Raw genomic sequence first — 22,541 nt, 5'->3', positions numbered from 1 at the left:
CTCGTCCCTTCTCTCTTTCTCTCTTCATCTCGGCAATGACGAAAAAAAGAGAAGGGGAGAAGCAGTGTCCCGCCTTGTGTCTTCCTACCTGGCACTCGCGAGTTCCCTCGCTCCTCCGTGAGTTACCGTTGTCTCGTGTCACGATCGTCATCGCCGTCGTCGTTAGATGCGAAAAACCTTCTAATCGATTTCGCCCCGGGCATTGTCTACTAATCGCCATTTGTCTCTCTTGATGTTGCGAGTTAGCTCGGATAGCTTGTGAGATAGAGAGGACATGTCCTAGCGGACGTCGGGCTCCTTTGTACTATATGGAAGCCATAACGTCGTTATCCTCTAACTCTGGATAGTTCTTGGACATTACCGTTCCGTAGCCGGAGCTACGAGTCACCACCGCCGGTGTGTTATCTGCCTGCCTGCCTGCCTGCCTAGCGGACGTGGAATATTCACTCGCATGAATATTCCATTGGACGAGCATCGGGGTTGATGAGAGACGATACCGGACATTAGCAAACGTTATCGTCGCTACACATGAATAATCCGGCCAAGATACTAAAAAAAAATAGGTCGCGCGAATTCGACCTTGTATCACAATTCTCAAACTTTTTTCCAAGAATTTATTCTTACAATAGATAACAAACAAATGCGGTTTGTTTCGAGGAAGTGCTAATTAACGTAAATCTGATGAAATTTTAATTTCTCGCAGAACAAAACGGATTGCAATACAATGCGGATTTCTTTTATTCTAAGCAGCGATTTCAGGATTGCTGCGGATTAATTTATCTAAATAGCTTGTACATGGAAAAAAACACGCTTTTGCTAAAGCATTTAAAAATTTAGCTACCGATCTGAAAATAATTTGGCTGGATTATCAAAATAGTTATATAGAATGTCAAATTTTTACAGCATTGCCCATCAAGCTTGGATATCCTTTATAATTATTTTAATGATCAAACAAGATCGAATTAGATCTGTATTCATCTAAATTTTTTGATACTGTAGCAAAATCTTTCTATATAAGCAAGAAACAAGGTTTTCTTTTGATTTATGAAGTAGTAAATCACTTTTTTTTGCAAAATTACGTGCGTGACAATGAATTTCCTGTGAACATATCGCCGTTGTGCTGCATAATATTTGTTAACGACCGCGTCGTGCGGTATCAAATGTTTATCAGAGAGCAATGGGCATCTGCTTGATGATGTTTTATCGTGAAAGGGACCGCAAGTCTCTTCGGCGACAGCGGCAACGGGATTTCTCAATGCGAGAGTGCCAGGAAGGAAGCGAGAACCGCTTCTTCCACTCGGAGTTTTACGATCGCGTGGCCGCGTTGTGATCGTTTTATGACGCGAATCTCTCTCCCTCCCTATCTCTCTCTCTTTTTCTCTCTTTTTCTCTTCGTCTTTCTCGTTGCAGCCGATCTGCCTCGTGACCGACCGGTTGGTCTTGTCCTCATCGTTGCATCCCCTGACCTCCATCTTCGTCCCTCGCCTCTGTCGTTTTTTTTTTTAAACCACTCCACTCCGCTGCCTTTTACGACCATACTAATTTATACTGTGATACGCCTGGACGAGCCGTAGCCTTACCGTCTTCCCCTGTATCAAACATCTAGCACCCGGTGCAATGTGCTGGTCTCTCTGCGTGCCGCAAAAAGCGCAGCCTATCTCTCCTGAATCTCCCGTCTAGTCCTGTATTCAGATATCGTCTGTCTCAGCAGTTCTTAACCCTTTCTCTTACCCGGCCTCTGATGTACGTATCACTTGAATGTTTCTAGAAAATTTGAAAGTTACAGTGAGAGATAGTATGTGTTCACAGAGTAGTTTTTCATAAATAAATCGTTGGTATCGTATAACCAGTACCGATTATCTATTTCAATCGCGTCGAATTGTTACAAATTTCTAATTTATTTCCATCTATCATTCATTAAAAATAAATTTATTCTCTCTAAATCACAATCAGTGAAAACTCGACAAAATCAGTGGAAATACACTGACTTTCAGTGATATATACTTATAATCATTTACTGATTATCAATCAGTGAAATAAATACATTGATCTTTTAGTGATTGTACAGTAATTCTGAAATGAAAATTACTGAAAGTCAGTGATATTCACTGATTATCACAGTTATAAGTATGCCATTGCGAATCAGTGAATATCCACTGATTACGATTTAGAGAGTAATGATAAATCGAAAATTGGCTCAAATTTGAACGCAATAGTAATTACGTGTTCGTCGCATCTTTTGGACCCTTCTCAAATATTGTTTTCTTTTCTTATTTTCAGCGTGTTTCTGGTCAGAGAGAGCAAGAGCAATCCTGGGGCCTTCGTGCTGACCTATAAGTACAACGACAAGGTCTTTCACGCGCAAATTCAGCCCGTAAGTATCCGCGTCTGATCGATAATTAGCGACAAGTCGAGGATCTTTTTTGCGGTCGAGTTAACTTTGCGGCGATTAAACGCGAAAAAGTTTCTCTGGTCGTTTACTTTAAAGCCAAAGCCGCCGCGAACGAAAAGGTTCTGTTTTTTATTTCAATATCAACCATATCAGTGTTATCTAATGCGATAAATCAAAATTTTTATAAGTTACAGTATTTTTATAAAGATTTGATAGACTTCTCTAGTTACATTTTTAATTTTTCAACCAATTCTCTTTTTTTTTGTTGTCCTTAAATGCATGTGAGTTTTTTCGTCTTGTAAATTATTTTATTTAATACGATCTTTGTGATACTCTTCAAATATTTTCTATTATACGCGCGCGTTTATTTAATGTTATATATGTTACATTTATTTTAAATTTGAATTGGCTTCTTTCAGATCCTTGATGAGCGTCGCAACTGCGTGCTGTACAGCCTCGACAAGGGAACGACCAGGTTTTACGATCTACTGCAATTGGTCGAGTTCTATCAGCTGAACTCGGGCTCGTTGCCTACCCGGCTAACTCACTACGTGCAGAACGGAGTGAAACCACCGACGTACAAGCCAGAAGACGGCGGAGCGTCGCCGTCGCCGCCCGAGAGCAGCAGCCAGCGGATCAACAGCATCGACAAGGCCGTCGAGCCAATCGGTAATCTGAGCAGCATTTGAGTATAGGACAGTCGGCGACCCGCTGGTGTTGTCGACGGCGATCGCCTGCTTACCGTTTGCCCCACCACTAACGGGCTCTTCGACCCCGCGATCATCACCGACAACATTGTGATGGTGCACCATAGCAACAACAATCGTCTGGGGAACAACAGCAACGGTGGCGGCAACGGCAATCGTGATGACGTCCGCGCGACACGATCGGGTTGCTGGAACCTGTGTTTTTGCAGTTACAACAAGTGGGATTTGTAGCGCGATCAACAACGACAGCAGGATGATGTTCAAACGAACGCGAAGATGTATGGGGCTGTTTTGTTAGTGAGAGAGAAAAGGAAAGAGAAAAAGAAGTAGGATGAGAGCGAAAAAAGAGAAGCGGTACGGCTTGAGCATCATCCTCGTTGAGTCATCCTCGGATCGTAGCTCGTTTTAATAACGCAGCATGTGTGTATGTGTGTATGAGTGTGTATGTGTGTGTCTGACGCACGACCAGGTCGGCTGACCCATGCAACAGAACGACCAATTTTTGGACACGCAATAACGGAGAAAAGAATATACGACCGTCGCGGGAAGGAACCGCAAGATCGCTGTCGTACGAGAAATTCTTCATTTATTTCGATTTTTCAATGTTTTCGTTCTGTTGTTCCGTTCACGCGAGTAATGTACAGAGTAGCACGGCGCCGACGTTCGCCGACAGCGATCCTCACGTGAAAACGAAATCTTTTTGATGTTTTTCGTTGTACTGTGTTAGTCGTCGTGTAAGAATCCACCTTATTGTCTAGACCTTCTCGAATATTTTCTTCCCCTTTTTATCCCGTCTCACCTAAAACTCTCAGTGGTCAAACAAACGCGTCTAGACGATCAAAGAGACATTAAGAACGTATTTGTTTCTTCTTTTTTTTGTTTCTTTTCTTTTTATTTTCTACATGTTCACGTTCGTACAAGCATGGCGCGATACTAGATTACTAGCCGCGCACGGCGACATTGCCGTTCGTGAAGTTATTCTATGAGAAGAAAGAAAAAGCGCAATTGCGCGCGCGTGTTTGCATGGTGATGCGTGTTGTATCTTCGTATGTCTGAGTGAGAGAAAGAAGGAGAGAGAGAGACATAATGAATGGACATAGAAACGTAGCACGATATAGTTATACAACTGTATCATGGTGATGAGTCAGCAATACAAGACGATTATAAAATTGGTTTTTCAGCTTGAGTGTGTGCGTGGCTGCGGTGTGTGTATATAAATGAAAAAATAGGCAATTGTCGCGTGGTCTCCCCCTTCTCCCTTATCTTTTTTACTTCCTCGTTTTCCTTTCCGGCGCATGTCGCACATACCGAACATCTCTTCTGTTTAGTCGTTTCTCTGAAGATAATGCGCGACAGAATCAACCGCGCGATTAGTTATTATACACAACTTTGTCGTCAGATGACGACAACGACAACGGGTTCAAATGACGAGAGAGAATCGACCAAATCGAGGGAGAGGAGAGAGAGAGTGCATGAAGCGTCCGCGTGTTCCGTTCATTAGCTGTAAGACTGTCACTTGGAAACGATAATATCGAGATTCACGATTATTCTCGAGTCCAAAGTGTTCAAAATTGAGCGAGACGGCTTTGTCGTTGGGACAGGAGCAATGGAAATGATTTCTCGTAGACGGTATCTCGCATCTTTGCAAAATTTTTATCGCGGCTCGGAACTTTCGCCGCGGGACTAAAAGTCCATTACATGAATGAATCTAAGACATACAATACAATTAGTATAAGGATCCTCGGCGCACACTTACGTCGGGGGCCGAGGAACACGCTCGCGGATTCTCGTGGTATTGTAACGCGCGCCGAAAAATGTGAAAGCGTGTCCCTTGGCAAATATGATCTCATATTTTACAGATGTTTCAATTACGTGAGACATTTGTTGGTTAATACGATTCGGAGATGAGGTTCAATTATAATTATTGTAAAACTGTGCTAGGAACGTGTAACATTGAAGCAAGAGCACGAAAGAGAATGAGTGAGAAAGATTTGAGAAGGAGAAATGTATGTTGTACTTGTGCGAGAAAAGAGGCGAACAAGGGAGAAGTTGCGAGAACGAAGTTGGTCATGTGGTAAAACAAACAGAAAGAGGTATATTTAAATACAAAACAGATATATATACATAATATGTATATGCATGTTCTAAATTATACAATTTAATTTTATATTCGGGATATACATTATATGCTATCGATCGGAAAAGAATCGATAGTGCGAAGTTCGTGGGTGCAGCATCACCGGGTGCGAACGTTGTCGTGCATTTTAGATTTATAATATGGAAGTTTTTAACATGTAATGTTTTTCGAGTAATGATGCGAAAGTCGTATAAGAGAAAGGAAGGCAGATTGGTGAAATGTTGGTGGAGTGTGCAGGGTACGGACGCGAAAGAAAATTTATTTACGCAATGTATTATGATTCATCGAAAGAACAATACCAAATCCCTGCCCCCTATTTGTACCTACTCTTTTTAATGATATATTTTTTCATTGATTATATATTTATTTAATGTCGAATGTAGCGCCTACGCGTCATGTCTTGAAGTGGTAACTTTTTTAATTCGAAGAAGTGCAGATCTTATACAAATATATGACACAACAAATAACACGAAAATACATACACACACACACACACACACACACATACACAAAACACGAAATACGGACACAAATTGCATTAAATTTTAGAATAGTAGCGCTTTATAGAATTAGGATAACAAATTCTTCGTGAATGGGTATGAAAAAAACAATCTTCTGTAGAAAGGGTGGTCTGCAAACGCGGCGTTCATCCCCGATCCGTTTGTGTAGTTTCTCCACATCTCACGAAATTTAAATTAAAATCGAAGCCAACGAAATTACCTCTCGGAATACGCTTATCGCGCGAAAGAAAAAAAATGAAATTGTCCTTTCGGCCTTTCGTGTAAATATGTCTATTTAGGCCAAAATCTCGCGTCTCCCGCCCGAGTTTCCCTGTCCTTATTATTCCGTCTACCCGTGGTCCGTCGGCTGTTTGAAAATCAACTTTGATAGCGGTTAATCAATCTTGATTCTTCAGGTCGACTCCGCGGTATCCTCGCTTCTTTCTCTTTTACCTTGTAATTCGAATAAAGCCAAACGGAAAACGAGACAGACGCCGGGTTCTTCGTGGCCACCAGCGTAAAAGAAGCTATAAATATTATTATTATTAATTAACTATATAAATTATAATAAAATATATTTTGTATTAATGTAGTCACACGAATTAATACGGCAAACGCAGTGGTCTGTGAAGACTGAATCTAAGTAAGAGAAACGCAAATTAGTCCTGTGCGAATTTCATCGACGTCTGTTAAGAACAATAAAATGATCAGGTAACGGAACGTTTACAATTGTGTTTTTATTTCTATCCCCGGACTAAAGAGTGTGTTTCGTTGGTGCGTTATTTTATTATTTCGGCGCTTTGTTTTACTTTGTTGTTAAGTATCGTTGACGTAATTTAATAATTTGATTTCACTTGTCTATCTTTGAGAGATTGTTTCGCCTTTCTTCTTCATGAAAGCTATGGCCACAACTTGTTGCAAGAAACCGATGCTCGTGCTTGCGTATGCAATCGAATTACCCGCAGACGTTGATGAAACTCACATTGTTACTCCGGCAAGCGATATATTCCGACGCAGAGCTCAAACTCGTCGGATCGTTCCTCAAACTGAAAACTCAATCGCACGAGTTCGATTGTACACAAGCGACATACAGACGAAAATTTGAGTTTATAGCGAACGAGCGACACAAAGGTCCAAAGGCACGTGTAGTCGCCGTTCGTAAGGTTAAACAGTAAAACATACAAGTTCCGGCCAGGCTTTTTGCTGTTGCACCCTCGTGCAATCTGCAACACGCAAAGGCAGCTTAATTCTTAGAATATATGTGTGTAATATGATTATATCATCGATTATCTATCTGTCCACGATGAATGTGGAGAATGAGAGACATTAACTGTTCGTCTTCTTTCCGTTGCAAGAGACATTACGTTTAACTAATTATTTAATTTGTGATTCGGAAGATAACTGTTTTTAAATATATTTTTATTATTATTAAAATTGCCGATTTTAATTTCGAGTTAAATAATCAAGTTGTCAACATTCCTAGATTAAAATTCGTGATACGAGCGATTCAAAGAGTTTTCTATTTTGGACTTTAACTTCGCGAAACGAGCTCTAGTTACTTGGATATAGAAACTATCTGGTTCGTATTGACAGCGTTAGTAGAACTATTCCGCGATAAAAACAAATTTGTTAATGGTTGGGGAACGGTACGCGAAAAACCTTTCCGATCACGACATGTTGAATGTGCAATCATGCGCTCCCCGTTCACTAATTACGGGTTGCAATAGTAATAGTAATAATGATTAATCGCGATCTGGCGTCCGCTCGATTCGCGGTGAACGCATGTCGCGAATGAATGCGCTTTAAAGCGAGCAAGAGAGAGAGAGAGAATGTGTTCGTGAGATGATTGCTCTGGTTGGAAATTTGCGCGAAAGTGCCCTTGCTGCCCATAATTACTGAAAAATAATCCAATAATTATTCGCGACGTATGAGCCAACGGGCATAACAAATTAAAGATGATGCATTTATATTTGTCTTTTCGTCAATTATTTTTTTTTAATGCGAAATTTCATATCAGAGAATAATTGGATATTTAAAAAAATATAACAGTTACAGAGATATTAAAATACAAAAACGTAAAGATAGTTTGATGTTATGTTCTGTAAAATTTATGATTTACTGTTAGCGAGTTGTATCACCGTTCTACCCAACGGCTCGTGCTAAATAACCAAAGGGACTAACGTTCCATCAATCGACAATCGCCAAGTGTATCCTCAACAACGGCAGGAATCATCGGTAACTTTCGGTACCTGCGGTCAGCGAGTATGCACTCGTGGGCTGAAAACGGGGTCAAACCATGGCGCATTCCCATGGTGCATCCCCCATCGGAATGTTTCAGCCGGAATGAAGCCTCGCACGAGGTAGAGACGGATTGAACGAAGAAGAGGGTGTGTCGTGTGCGTGGTTTGCGTGCGTTAGATACGGCGCGTCGGATGTGCCCGACGGGGTTCGCCAAGTTTCACACAAACAGAACGACGTCGATCGATATCAACGCGGATATAACGCCAAAGCGGTAAATGGGCAAAACAAAAAACTCATTGTGTTTTCAGTGGTGAGAGCAGGAGAGACAAGACGACCGGGAGCAGCGGGGAATACTTTATATACAGGGTGTTCGCGACAATTACTGTGTTAGAAATCACAAACGATCAAAAGCAAAAACGCACAAATTACCGAACCAAAGTTCTCCCGAGGTCTCCGACTATTGTAAAGATTTTCATCCCCCGTGATCAGGGCGCGATCGAAGGTTTCCATAAAAGGATCCGCGCTTGCCCCTGTTTATCTCGAATCATCCTCCGGTCATTCGTAATCGTTCCCGTGAATTGCGGTTGTCTACATCGCGAATACGTCCCTGGTTGAAAAAAAAAACAAAATTTCCGAAAGTGATCTTCGTCCAACGAGATGTTCTGACGACCATTTCGGCAACACGTTCTGATTCAATAATGATGCATAACGATAACGGGAAGGGTCCAAAACGTGACAATTTTTAACAACGAGCACATTCGCGCCGCGTATATCTTCAATGATTATGGGGACCAACGTTTGCGTGATAATCGGCGGGTACCTATGGTCAATGATCAAATATACTCAACCAGGGGTGTGTGTTGTGAGATTTTAAAATCTCTTTTAGAAATCTCCGTTTTTTTCTCTAGCAGCGCTTTCACGCATATTGTCGTGCAACGCGCAATAAATTCGATAAGCATCTCTCGAAGCAACACAAAATCTCGGGCTCCAACGAAGAAGAGAATCGACACGAGCGACGTCCGCGAGACTCGCTTCCGGTTTTCAAAATCGTTTTCGAGGAATTCTCGACGGCTCGCACAGCATCCGTTCCATACAAGCAGAAACGGCAGCACCAAAGTGGCTCGACATATCGACCTCCCACCCGACAAATCGCCCCCTCAATCAATCTTCTTGTGCGCAATAATTCGTTTCCTCCGGAACAACAATATTAACCTGCAATAATAATGTTAGCACCTGTAGCGCCGCGAATACGCGAGAGTCATTGTTATATCTTTGTATGAACATTTAATACGCAATAAATATGTATGTCGTCATCTCACTACACATGCGGTATACGCTTTACTTGTCCCGATATCTATTTGTATAACTGTCTTACATTGTTATCTTATTTCACGTTGCAAGCAAGCACATTTTACCGATAGCAAATATTAGATTTGTCTCTGTATGTATTGTTGCTGCCAGTCAAACGCTTTATGTTTTTATAACGTGAAGTAATTCTCTACGCAAATAATATAAAAAGGGGTTTTCTATAATTAACATTAAAAATAAAAAATGTATATATATCTTTATATTATATATGAAAGATTTATTCCTTTTCATTACAAAAATAGATGTATAAATCCTCTTTTATAAAAAAAGAGACATTATATATAAACAAAAATCAGACTTCTTGAGTCTAGACGATCTTGAGTTTCTACAGGATGCGTAGGTATCTTTCGAGATCAGAGTCACGTGCTCACGTACTTGACACGTCAACACGTGGCATCAATGTCCGATGACAGTCGCACGGTTGCGAGTCGCTGTGGATTGCGAGTGCGCGCGCAAGCTGGCAACAGGTAAATGGCAGGTGAGGGAGAGAGAGAGAGAGAGAGAGAGAGAGGTGGACGAGACACAAGAGGAGGTGGAGGAATAAGCAAGGGCAGGGAGACAGGTGCGCCAGTTGGAGGGGACGACTCCGCGGCTCCGACCTCTCGAAGAGGAGGTGGGAGTCTCTGGAACCTGAGGGAACTCGCCGCTGCCGCCATCGACTCCGGTTCGGTTTGGCGTTCTCGCGATCGACAGTCAAGCGCAGTGGACCGTCGTCGATGGTGCGTCGTTTGCGAGTTTGCGTGCAAGGCGAATACGATGTACGCGTGTGCGTTCGCATTTCCCGCGACGCTGGAATTCGAGGACGTCGGGGTGCTCGGCGCGTGATCGCGCGTGGGTGCGTGGATGCGTGCGAACGTCCGGGGCGAAGCGGACTGCGCTTCTCGGATGATCTCGGTAAGCGAGTGAACTATCGTGCTCGTAATCGTTATTGTAAAATTGTGTAAACTTGTAAAGGTTTAACAGAATTTACAGCTTCCCCTGTTGTTGCATTATTAAATCGAATGAATGATGCTCAGGTATCATTCAGAGTTAACGCGGGAAAGACGTTCATAATTTATCTTTTAAATAGACCTTCTATCTGAATTACACTGTACAATGTCTATTATAGGAGAAAGACGTTCAAACGGGACGCGTCCTAATGATTCAGAGCTCTTCAAATACTTTTCGTTGACATTTTTTTCGACGTATATAAGAACGTTTCTAATTTTACGCATATCTGATCGCGAATATCGTTACCATCGAAAGAATACTGTTGGCCGCGACTGCTGGCGAGCTTATCGTTGTCATTAGATGCGCGAGAATCCGATTACCGAGTTGCTCGAATCGAATTAGAGCCGATCGGCATATAGAAGCGAAGTGCGTACATCGTAAACACATGGCACATGTTTCGTACAAGCAGTTGGATGAGGACCCGCGGAGACTTTAACGATCACGCACTTGCACAGATAAGATGGATGGACGTGCGTCGAAATAATTTTACGATTTATTCGTATCGTATCGATCCACTACCTCTATATGTGTGTAATATTGATCCCCGGTTGCTTGGAAATACCAGTTCCATATGCTACTACTTACACGGCTAAGGAAAAGTTATTAAAAGCCTCAAAGGGATTTTCTGCTTAATATGAAACTAGTGTTTTTTTTCTACCATTTAACAAAAAAAAAACTGGTACATATGATAGCGAAAATAAAAACGAAATTTCTGTTGCCGCTGTTAAAATAAATTAATGGTATAAGATAAGGCAAAATTATGAATTTTATTTCAAGATTGTAACTTAAAAATATAATTTCAAGATTTCAGTTTGACAAATTTTTAATTCAATATTTGATTATCAAGGAATAATTTATGAGAAGAGTATGACACCTAATCAAACTTTCTCTAAGAAAATTATTGATTTGATTTAAAAAATTTGTCAATTTTTTGTCCGTTTTAAAATATTTTTTCTTAAATCTATATTACTTGCTCACGTAATACATGCTTTCAATAAGATATATATTTCCGGTGTTAGACGATGCTTTCCGAAACTTGTTAAATATACATATTATTCGTTCGGACAAGGACAAATCAATCGAGCGCGACATTACACCGTTGTTATCTCGTAATCCGCGTGGAAAATCGCTTGGAAATATCTGAACCAAGCATTACACGACATCGTAACGAGTGTGACCAACTAATTAGCGGGTAATTACACATGCTCGTTGAGCGACGCGCGTCCCAGTTTGTCGCGAGATTAGAAAAATCAACGGGATCGTGATTACATCGCGAATGCAGTTTCTTCCGAGACCGATTGCTGCGGTAGCATTTGCGTGTTTCGTCATAAGGAAGATGATCGCGAATGTGACGCGGCTTCCCGTGACAATTCATTCTGACGTAAACCATGTGACAAGGCTGCGTGTTGGTTGCGCATGGTGTTATCAATGAGCAAAAGATGTTACAAGAAATGAGATACCGAGTATGTGTGACGATATGAGTCAGCTTCTAATTAAAATAACCGTGTGTAGCGGCTGATAGTTACGTATTGCCATTTGCTGGATCACAGGAAACACTTCAAATACTTGCCGATATCTTTAGATCGCGTGTTTTTATTCATCATTATAGACTGCAAAATTAAGTTCAGAAGAGCCTTTGCTTTCGAAGATTATACTTTAAGGCTTTTCTAAAACTTAATTATTATTTTGACATTTATTTGTAATTCAAAACTCTGTTGTGTGTGTGTGTGTGTTTGTGTGTGTTTGTGTGTGTGTGTGTGTGTAAATGTTCAGACATTTTCATTTATTAATTTTAATTTTTTATTTTAAAGAAAACTTTTCAAAATTGAAATCAATCAAAGAGTCTTTTTATATTAACATTAATTCAAAAACCGGTTGTAGAAAAAAACATAAAGATTTACATTTTGAAAAAGTAAACTGAAATCTAATTTTTGAATAGAGGCGATAGAAAAAAAAACCAATGAATAGAGCAAAAGAAACTTTGTCGGTCATATGATAATATTTAAGTTGACCACAGGAAAAGTTCAAAGATTTCGAAACAGAAATTTCTGCAATAATATAACGTAAGTTCTACACTGTTACCACGTTCTACTACCTTATACGAATAATTGCAGTTCATATCGCGCCAGTTAATATCCGACCACTTTGATTCGTGATTCATTCTTAAGATCGTACAGTCGAGGTTCGAGGTTTGAGTACGAGTATCGACGACGCGCTCGGGCCCGTAACGTTCGCCATGCGTAAAAGCCTCCTCGTGAACCAGTCAGGCAACATTCCTGTGTCCCGACCGTGCACGTCCACCGTCTACCTCTGACTTCTATTCGGACTTTCCACGGCAAACGTTCGTTCGATGTGGAGTTCGAGCGCGGCACAGTTAGCGGCGCTTTCCGTTATCGCGGCATAAAAACAGCGACTTCGAGACGCTGCTTAATGAAAAAAAAAAAAAGTAGACCTGCCAGCTTGTTTGCGAAACGTGTCGGAATGCGACAAATAGAAATAATATTGAACGAACATCTCGAAGGAGACAAAGTAGCTCTCTTTGAAAGAGATTGTTATTAAAAATCTTCAGATACATTGGACTTGAATCAATAAATGACTATTCATTATATATAATTATATATACAGCACATATAAAATCAAAGTATTTACCTAGTCATGTGACAAAAAATAAAGATGACACTCGCTACAGCACGAATTCCTTTTTATCTATAATTTGTTGAGAATCAGATAAATATCACTGATAAACACACTTTTCCTATCTGTCTATATTTTTAGAACATTTCTACAACATTTCAATAAATTATCGGCTTTACTTCTCGAGAATTTATCTTCCCAAATTCAAATTCAACTATAGAAGTTATTCTTCGAAAATCGGAAAGATGAAACAAGAATTTCAAAGTTTGATAAATATTCCATAAAATGATAATAAATCTGTTTAACGTACGATAATATATCTTATATGACGTATGAATATAAATAAACGATACAAGTTTCCAAGCCTTTTGCAATGTTAATTTTCATATTCTGTTCATTTTAAATAGTTCGGCGTCGTTTTCGTAATACGACTATTCGAGCAGGTTGTACCATGTGTTCGCGTTCGATTTCCATTTGTTACAACACCGGGCAACACCTTAAAAGCATTGTGCGTCGACATGTATTGTATGCATTTGGTGCCAGATGTACCACAGCACTCGCTGGTTTCACGTAGCGAATTGCAATGAGCATTTCCGCTACAATATGCATCCGCGTGATCGCAAGTGAAGTTATGCTCCTCGGAAAACATGTAACAACTGATAACTAATGTGACCGAAAGACATATTCGTATTACATTCCAACGATATGCCGTAATAGTATTGGCGAAACATAAAGAAAGGCACGTATGGTCGCGCATTTTCCGAAACATGTCGGCTGATAATATCATAACAATTTAACACATCGCTGTGTTGCAATTATTAAACATTGCGTAATATTTTTTTCGAATTTTGCAATTTTTGCAATTACATTTTAAGCATTAAAAAGAACATCTGAAGAAGTAATTATAAAGCTGACACAATCTGAATTTGAATATTTATTTTTAAATATTAAATATTTTATTTAATTAAGAATTATATGTAAATTACTTGGTTGAAATTTTAAGAATAAAATGAGTATGAAGAAACAATCGTTATGAAATATTGCAGTCGATTGAAATAATTTACTCTTCCCGACTTTGATCGACAGTTATTGTTACGGAGAGCAATTTTCCTTTGCCTCGAAATTACGTAGAAAACGAAGCAAACGTTTACCTCGCCGGTTGATAGGAGGAATGAGTCACAAACGCGATACGACGCGTCCCTGAGAATATTAGCCTCTCATTATATCTTATTTTAAAGACGACTATGGATTACCCATTTTATAAGCATATCTACGATTTTTACCTATCTTATTAGCATTCATTAGTTTATTCAAATTCATTGGTCACTAGAATTTTTTTAGCTTTATAAATCTGTTTCGCAATTTTCGATAATCATCGTCGTGATCTGTCGCTGAAAGTACGTTATTGCTTCTGAAAAAAATGTCCCGTCACCTACGCAAACGTCACGCAATCGAATGAAAATAAAACACTGTCAAGAACGACCGGCTGCAAATAATTTACAAAACGTAGTCCACGATGTGACAATAAAACGAGGCCGTCGGTAGGCGAAAGTATCTCCGCTGTTGCATCGGAGGCCATTTTGATCCAGCCGCGTTTATGTATGCGTTAACACAGGTGTTTGAAGGTGTGCATGTGATGCGTGTCACTCCGCAGGCACTGACGCATCTCCCGGCTTCGCGACGCAATCGGACGTAACCAGCGGACGTAATCAACGAAACAAAACACATTTGCCTATTCAAAAGTCTCCGCGATCGAATCTTCTGACTCGACCTAAATAAGCACACCTGTATATGTATTCAAACAAATCGCCTTCAAACTTTTTGTATCTTTTGTGATCTTCTGAAAATCAAATAATTATCTGTACATATTATATAAATTTGATTAACAAGTGAGTTACTTTTCTTTTATAGCGACTGTTATTTTAACTTTTGATGACAGAACTTTTAAAGTCTTTTGTATCGTTACTTGAATTTATTGAATTCGTGATTGTTGATGTTTTTATTTTATTCTTATGTTATACGTTTTTGTTATTAAAAAAATCTATTATTATTAATTCAATTATATATTACTGGGTACCAAAACACTTTTTGTTCTACTGTATACATATATATATATATATATATATATATATATATATATATATATGTAGATATATATAATTTACAAAAATAATTTTTATAAATCAGTTGTCTAACACAACAATCTTTTTGCAATATTTTTAGCGCCATGAGCATGGAGCCTCTTCAAGGCATACTTTTCGAGTGCCGTTAAGGATAATGAGTGTCGAATGTGGATCGCGAGAGAGTCACCACTGTGTCCTAGATCTGTGATTCGAGGTAGAGGGAGAAGAGAAGTAAAAAGGACTTAGAAAAAGGAAGAGCGCCGGTTGACGAATTCGACTGAATCCACCGTGCATCAATTCGATATTGTTTCGATTGAGCGTTCCTGAAGATAATCGTAAACTGCAGCATGGCATCGCTAGTGAAACCTATCGTCGTTCTGTCCGTGTTGGCTAACGTCGTGCTGGCCGATCTCGATTTACGGGGTACCAAGTGCGGCGAAAAGTATTGCAACATCACCGAGTACTGCAGCCCTTTCGATGTGCACTGCAGACCTTGTGCGATCGCGTGTAATGTCACGAGTCACAATTATCAGCCGGATATGTGCACGAAGGACTGCCAACGTAAGTAGATATGTTTCCATACGAGGAGTTAAAACTATTAAAATATAAAACGGTTATTAAATTTTCACTGAGAGATGGAATGTTTTAACTCGTTCGAATTAGTGGTCCGAATGTAGGGATTTAAACATGAAAATGTAAAATGATTTTCTTGTTGCTTTTGTTTGAAAATGTTTCGAAAATATTAAGACTGACGTTTTATATTTTGGTAACTTTGCAAAGTTCAATTTATAAACCGATTGCCTGTTATTCGGTGTCTGTCGTGTGCCGCGGTGCATTGTCCTGTCGTTCCGGTTTCTCGTTTTCACGCGAGCCGGCGCGTACGGGAAACCGGATAGCAAGCACGGTGCCGTCGTTCGCCGAGCGCGGCGACGAGCGAGCAAGCAAACCAAACCCGGGTTCTCGGGTCCGTTGACTTTGCACCTGACTATTCCTACCGACTTCCCACACGCGAACACGGTCGATGAGTCACCTGGCTTCTTTTCTTCCTCCCTCCGTCCTCAACGCCGTCCTTTTTCTTTCAGCCTCCTCGAACCCTCCCTATCCTCTTCTTCTTCGTTGTCCTTTTTTTCCCTTCCATTCCTGCTTGGTATTCAACGTCGGTTCCGCAATAGGGAAGGGGAGATGTATTTCATGCTCCGACAGGTAGGAGAGACCGCGGCTCCGCTCCTTCTTGGGACGCGCGAAGAGTGAAATTCTCTGCTTCTACATCAAAGGATTCTCCTTCGCGCGACGGGGAGAAGAGGGTTTTGATTTGACGTGCGTAGCTGATTCGTCCGAAATTGTCCGTGTAGAGTTCTGTCGGGCCCACGTCTGGATCCCCATTGAGAGTCCCCGTTACGGTGTCCGGTTACGTTATGTCGGTAAACTCGGCTCGGACTTGTATACAATTATATGTACAATTTCTACATTGGGGGGAGAAATGTTGACTCTCTGCGCGTTGGGTAATAAACGTAAAAATGTCTCGTGAAATAGGAACTATTCGGGAAAACGTGGTGTCCTTCTAACGTCTGGGATATTCGATGGACTTGTAGAACGCTGGATGAAATTTATTCCAAATTATTTTATTAAAATATTTTTTAATTTGTCATTTTTCAAAATTGCATTATCATAATTAATGACCCGAATATTGCGACACAATATTTTTCCCATAAACATTTGAAAATTTATTAAATACTATAATAAAAACGCACGTCCCACATGTCCAATTTATTATCTAAATATTATTTAATACAATAAAATTTATCTGTTATATTGTTAATAACCGGTATAATTCTGAACAATTAAATATCTCAATTTAAAACATCCTTTTTTCTTGCGAATTTTATCCATTGCCATCGCGGCTCGAATCGATCGACGCAAACTCGTCGTCCCAGGTCTGGTTTGCTTCTCTTTTCGATTTGAAATGGGGTCATCTCGCTTTACAGTAGGGATAAGGTGTAATCGCGTTCTCACGTGCTACACGTAAGCACCGTAGGTCGGAATTGTTTGTGCTGAAAGTTGCTATCGCGACCGACTTCCTCGGTCTTACGCAAGCGCGCGAGAACGCTTACACTTTTTGAGTGGTAGACCATTGATTCGAATGAAAAGTAGAGAATGTTGAAGACAAACCTGCTGAAGCGTGCTAGTGGCAGACAGATCAATCGCTTGTAAGCTGAATCAAATTTGTATAGAATGAATTTTTTTCAAAATAGATTCAGAAAAAATACACTGAAAAAAAATCCTTGGTAAATTTGTAAAATTATTTAGTAATGATATCGTTGAAATATTTGGTTGTTATAAATAAATATAATAATAATAACAAAATTATAATAATATTAACAAAACATTTGGTAGTAATGGTAAACATTTTGTTTGAATTACATTATTTTGTTATATTTATTTTATGTTTAGTTGAAACTATTTCACCAGGGCGCTGGGTAACTTTAACCAAGGCTGAATTGTTATAACCAAGCCTTTTTTTCAGTGTAAGCATAAAGAAAGCACATGCTTTGAGTGAATTTAAAAATACATGCCTATTCTAATTAATAAAATTGATCTCATAAAAATTTACGCATATACATTTTTAATATTGTTTACTTTGTTTTATTTTAGAATTATTCTATCTTTGAAGTCTCTATTGATAAAAATTACAATACGTATTAAAAAATATAAAAGTGACAATTAATGTAGTTTACACTGTACACTTGTTCCTAAAACTGTAATTAATTTCATTTTACATAGCAATAGCATTGATGAGCAATGGTTTGTCTTTTACGTATCTGGTTAATAATAGTATAATAGTTACAATTTGTGAAATCTACAATTGGAGAGTTTTGTAGCGTCGCTAATAATAACTAATTTTCTTAACGCTTTCTAAATAAATGTCTGGTAATCTTGATAAAAAAAAGTGCTAATGAAACTTACATTTAATGTTGAAACTTCTCGAACACACTTCGAGAAAGTTTGAAATGAATTAATTATTAGTCACTTCCTTTGATTTCAGTTTATCTTCTTGATCAACGTTATGCCCAACACATGGATCAATCGAGACAGTACGATGATCTCAGAGGTGAGTGGGCTCAAGTGCGAATTAAATATGCACATAATTTTGTCGCGAAGTACCGCACACCTTGAAAGAAGTCAGACGAGTTGGAGATTTCAACGGCGCAAATCTCGCATAAGCGTCACTTGGCTCGTAATTCTTGCTTGACTATAGCGCATAAACGTTCACGAAGATCGGTCTTTACAACTTACCGTTATCTCATAGTTATTTTTATTACAAAATCATACATTTTTAGATACATTTATAGTAAGTCGACGTATATTTATATTTTTTAAAAATAACTTTAAGAGAAGATACCCTCAGTAAATTTTAATTTAATATTTTAATGTCGTTTTATGTGTTTATTGCCTTATATAATCTGCTATTAGAAAAAAATGATCGTAAGCATTTTGTAACCTACTATTCATTTTAACGTTTCGTATTAACGTTGACTCTTCCTTTCTAATAAAAGAGAACATATACTTTAGAACATATAACTCGCAACTTTCACTTTTAAAGTTTCAACGAGAACGGATATTAGGTATGTCTACGCGTATCTTTTTTAAAATCAGCGATATGTTACGGAGCGCAAAAGCGATTATAATGTTGATAATTAGTCTCTAGTTTCTTTTAATGTATTTACGTTTGATCTATTAACGCGTGAAATTAAATTGCGCGGAGATTTCTAATAATTATATTACATGAAAAATAAAACGTAGGTACTCTTCTTTCTGTACGAAAATGTACACTTTTGATATTGTTTATAACAATTTTCATAATAATTTCAATATGAGAACCGGTTTCAAAAATAAGTTTACTATATCACGCTAATAATTCTTAGCGTAATTCTTATTATTAGCCATAAATATTCTTTTATTATAGAGGAGATCGAGAAGCTCAAGTGTAGGTTCGTGATCACAACGACACTGACCTGTTTCTCACTGTTTGGAATGCTGTACCTGCTGGGAAGAGCCTTAATACGGCGGAAAAGGATTCAGCAGTCTTTGCAAACTGTATTCAGAAGGAACATAAAAGTGAAGGTGAGATTCCACAAGAATAGACCTTTCCGAAAAGCTTATCCCTTATTTTCTATTGAACGTAAACGAGCGCAGAGATAAAATAAAATGTAGCAATGCAGCAAATAAAATTAAATTTAATCCCCTTTTTTACTTGAATGTGTTAAAAACATAAAAGATCATTTTTATTACTGACATTTTTTATTACTCTATCTTGCATAATGCTTGCGAGTATTTTGACCTTAATTTCGTTGTTGCTTCAACAGGGTAGTAAGAATAAAGTGCAAGATGACGTCGAGGCCGCTGTGAATAAGCAAAATGGTCTCAAATTGACCATACCGAATATAAGCGCCACGGTGGAGCAAGAAGCCAAGATTGAAAATAATAACAGTAATAGTAATAGTAGTAGCAACGGGATTAACTCTACACCGAACACAACAAGTACTCCTCTTTCACGACGGCACGCTAGCGAGGATACCACACTCGATTATGCCTATGATAATCCGGCGATGACACCGAGTCCGGATTCCGCGCAGCTTAAGACGAAGGCTCGCGAGAGTTCGTTTTAAGATTACAAATTACGGACACTCAACTGACTTAAGATTATACGTAGGATTTTCGAAAAGGATCTCGAGGTATGTACTTAAATTTAAAAGAGAGAAATATCGAGATAAATATTTGTGCTTGTTCGAAAAATATGTTTTGAAATTCCACTGCGATGAGTGGAAACGTCTTTGTGGCGATAATTGTATTTGTGAGAAAAGAGAACAAAATATTTGACCTAAATGTTAAGGAAAAGATTTGTTTTATCGGAACTTTGAACTATTCTGGGTTGCTACTATTCTGACTGGAAAATATAAAAGGAGGATATGGTGATGCGAGAGAGGATAGGAGTGAAATATGACATGGCTGTTTTTATCCTGTTCTTTGAATGGATAGCGAGATATTCTATAATATTTTTCACGTTTTTACAAATAAAATTGTTTGACATTGTTAATACATATTGAAACGTAATGCAGCAATGAGCGATCAAAGGAGAAATCGACCACAAATCAGTTTGTCTTTTTCAAATGTTCGCGCAACTGTATGCTAAATAGTTTTTAAAAATTATATTTATAGTCGATAGTTCCACAAATGATCACAGAGAATAACCATTGTACATTATTTTGCTTCCCGATAATATCTCTGAATTATTAAACGTTAAATCAAGAAACAAACGGTTTGCTGTTAATGACATTTTTAACTTGAATGAAATGATACTTGCTCGTTTTTCGACTACGAATTACTAATTACATTTTAAAGAAGCAATACTTGAAAAGTAGCTTTTGCGTAATTTTTCATCGAGACTGTAAATGTCGTCGTAGATTACTTGTACAGCTATAATGTAGTACCGTAAGTTTTTGGAGTGACTCGTGAATGCGTGTCACGTCTCCGCGAACCGTGCGGCTGTGTGACTTAATTAAATAATTATTAACGCGACACGCTCGCAGGACGTAGACGTGTGCGGTGCAATCCCGTCGACTTTATCTTCTCGGTCATAAACTGCTGACGGAACATTTTGCTTTCGCAAAATTGCAATATTGGTTCCAATAATTTCGACCATTAGAGACTGTTAATGTCCTTAAAGTTTTGCGTTGATAAAGGCTGCAATATAAATTGCAGTGCGAAAAAATTAATGTCCCAGTAAACCCATTTAAAAATTAAATTAATAAATAAATTAAATAAATTTATTATCTCCTAATAATTAAATCTCTTGTTTATGAATATATCTTTTGTACATTTTTTAACATTTATTATCTTTCTTATGTACAAAATTTTTTTATTTTGGAGTTAAATAATCTAATGTCTAACATTTCAAAAATACCTGTAAAATTTTTCTATGGTATTTTTACAATTACTTTTTTTAGTACCTTACAATTGCATTAAAATAATAACAATAATTTAAATTAACAGTCGACGATAGACACACGAATTTCTGTTCGTCAAATAGCACAGCGCGCGTTTACACATATATACACACATACATATAGAATTTTAATAATAATAAGTATATAATATAAATATCTCTTAAGAAATTCCATCCTTATCAGCCATTCCGTCCATGAAAGGCCTTTGGAGCAAATGTGCGCGTAAGACGGCGTACTTTGCATAGGTCAGTGACGTTGCATGCAAGAACGAAGGAAAATCGATAACAATTTTATTACCGCGATGAGCCAAGGCACAATGTATTCATTAATATTGTGAAATTACACGGCAATATAAATTATATTAATAGAATTACAGAATGCGTATTTAAAAATAATTTAACAGCCATTTATGCAGATAATGAAAAAAATGAAATTGTTTTTAAAGCTCAAGAGAGTTGAAAAAAATTCCAGAAAATATTATTCTTGGAAATAAATTTGCATTAAACTGCAATTTGCTCAAAACAGATGCGCTCAACAATCACTTGCTCCTTGAGGAATATTTTATTTTTATCAATTGGGAGGAAGTGCTCGATTAATGCTCAATTTTAATGAGTAAACATGTAGAAAATTGCTCAAACTCATAAATTATCATTAATGATTAATGACACTATAAATAAATATCACTTTAAATTTATTTACATTTTATACTACAATTTTAATATGTGTGAATTAATATATTTATTTACAAAGCTATTTCAAGTTTACTATGTTTTTATGAATCTCTTTTAGAAAATAATCAAGTAACATATAATATAATAGATTGAAAGATTAATTTTTTTTAATAAAATTTAAAATTTTTAATTTTAAATACTCATTGATTGATCTTATAGCTAAAGGCTAGAAGATTATAAAATGGCTATTTGGATAATCAAAACGGAAGGATTACGTATATATGGGTCAATATAAAATGCTTCCTTCGTCCTATAGCAACCACTGGCCTTAGATTAATCATTTATACACGATTCACCATTCCTAGCGATTAGCGAAATAGTAATAGCTATATACACACTTCAGTGCACTTTTCACTTCATTACATGATCCCCTTCGAGTGGATCAACGTCTTCCAGAAACGAAGATATTAATTTTGCCCAGAGGCAGCTCGTAGTATTAAGTTCTCAAATTGAACTGTATATAATAAATAGTCTACTCTTATATTTAATAATCTCTGTTTTGCTGATGCGTTTAAATATAATGACTTTTGTAAAGAAACTTTTACGAATATAAATGAGTTCGAAAATGAGAAGAAGAATCAGATAACTTGAGATCTTACAAGCAAGATTTTCTTTTTTCTAGCATACTTAAAGAAATTGTACATAATTTTAATAATTTAATGTTTTATTAATTATTCTAGTAATTAATTTTTTAGTAATTGAATTCTATCCTT

At 37.9% G+C, this 22,541-nt stretch overlaps 2 protein-coding genes across 11 annotated transcripts in view; both read left to right on the top strand.

Moving 5' to 3' along the window:
• The window catches only part of LOC105839218 (growth factor receptor-bound protein 14), a 295,416-nt gene extending 286,810 nt beyond the window's left edge, over window positions 1-8,606 (top strand). For 9 of the 10 annotated variants that reach the window (XM_028193105.2, XM_036292217.1, XM_036292218.1 and 6 more), the window contains 2 exons: window positions 2,281-2,374; window positions 2,812-3,081. In XM_028193105.2, coding sequence (XP_028048906.1) covers window positions 2,281-2,374; window positions 2,812-3,081 — 364 coding nt within the window. Of the gene's footprint in view, window positions 1-2,280; window positions 2,375-2,811 lie in introns of all 10 variants that reach the window. The other variant, XM_036292216.1, reaches the window with a different exon arrangement.
• Window positions 8,607-9,444: 838 nt separating this feature from the next.
• LOC105839233 (protein grindelwald) lies at window positions 9,445-20,882 on the top strand. The gene is made up of 5 exons (XM_012685404.3): window positions 9,445-10,239; window positions 15,193-15,653; window positions 18,136-18,201; window positions 19,057-19,214; window positions 19,457-20,882. Exons 2-5 carry the CDS (start codon window positions 15,440-15,442, stop codon window positions 19,757-19,759), a joined length of 741 nt encoding a protein of 246 aa, XP_012540858.1. The 5' UTR covers window positions 9,445-10,239; window positions 15,193-15,439; the 3' UTR covers window positions 19,760-20,882.
• The last annotated feature ends 1,659 nt before the right edge of the window (window positions 20,883-22,541 follow it).

Source organism: Monomorium pharaonis, chromosome 9 (assembly GCF_013373865.1).
Source record: "Monomorium pharaonis isolate MP-MQ-018 chromosome 9, ASM1337386v2, whole genome shotgun sequence".
Lineage (NCBI taxonomy): Eukaryota > Metazoa > Arthropoda > Insecta > Hymenoptera > Formicidae > Monomorium > Monomorium pharaonis.
Note: the sequence above shows the minus strand (reverse complement) of the source record. Positions and strands in the feature narration are given on the sequence as shown.

What these genes read in the sequence shown, in the direction of transcription:
- LOC105839233 (XM_012685404.3), top strand. Translation starts at nt 15,440, where the DNA reads ATGGCATCGCTAGTGAAACCTATCGTCGTTCTGTCCGTGTTGGCTAAC. An exon ending in GTGCACGAAGGACTGCCAAC is followed by an intron (nt 15,654 to 18,135) that starts GTAAGTAGATAT and finishes CTTTGATTTCAG; the next exon opens with TTTATCTTCTTGATCAACGT. An exon ending in ACAGTACGATGATCTCAGAG is followed by an intron (nt 18,202 to 19,056) that starts GTGAGTGGGCTC and finishes CTTTTATTATAG; the next exon opens with AGGAGATCGAGAAGCTCAAG.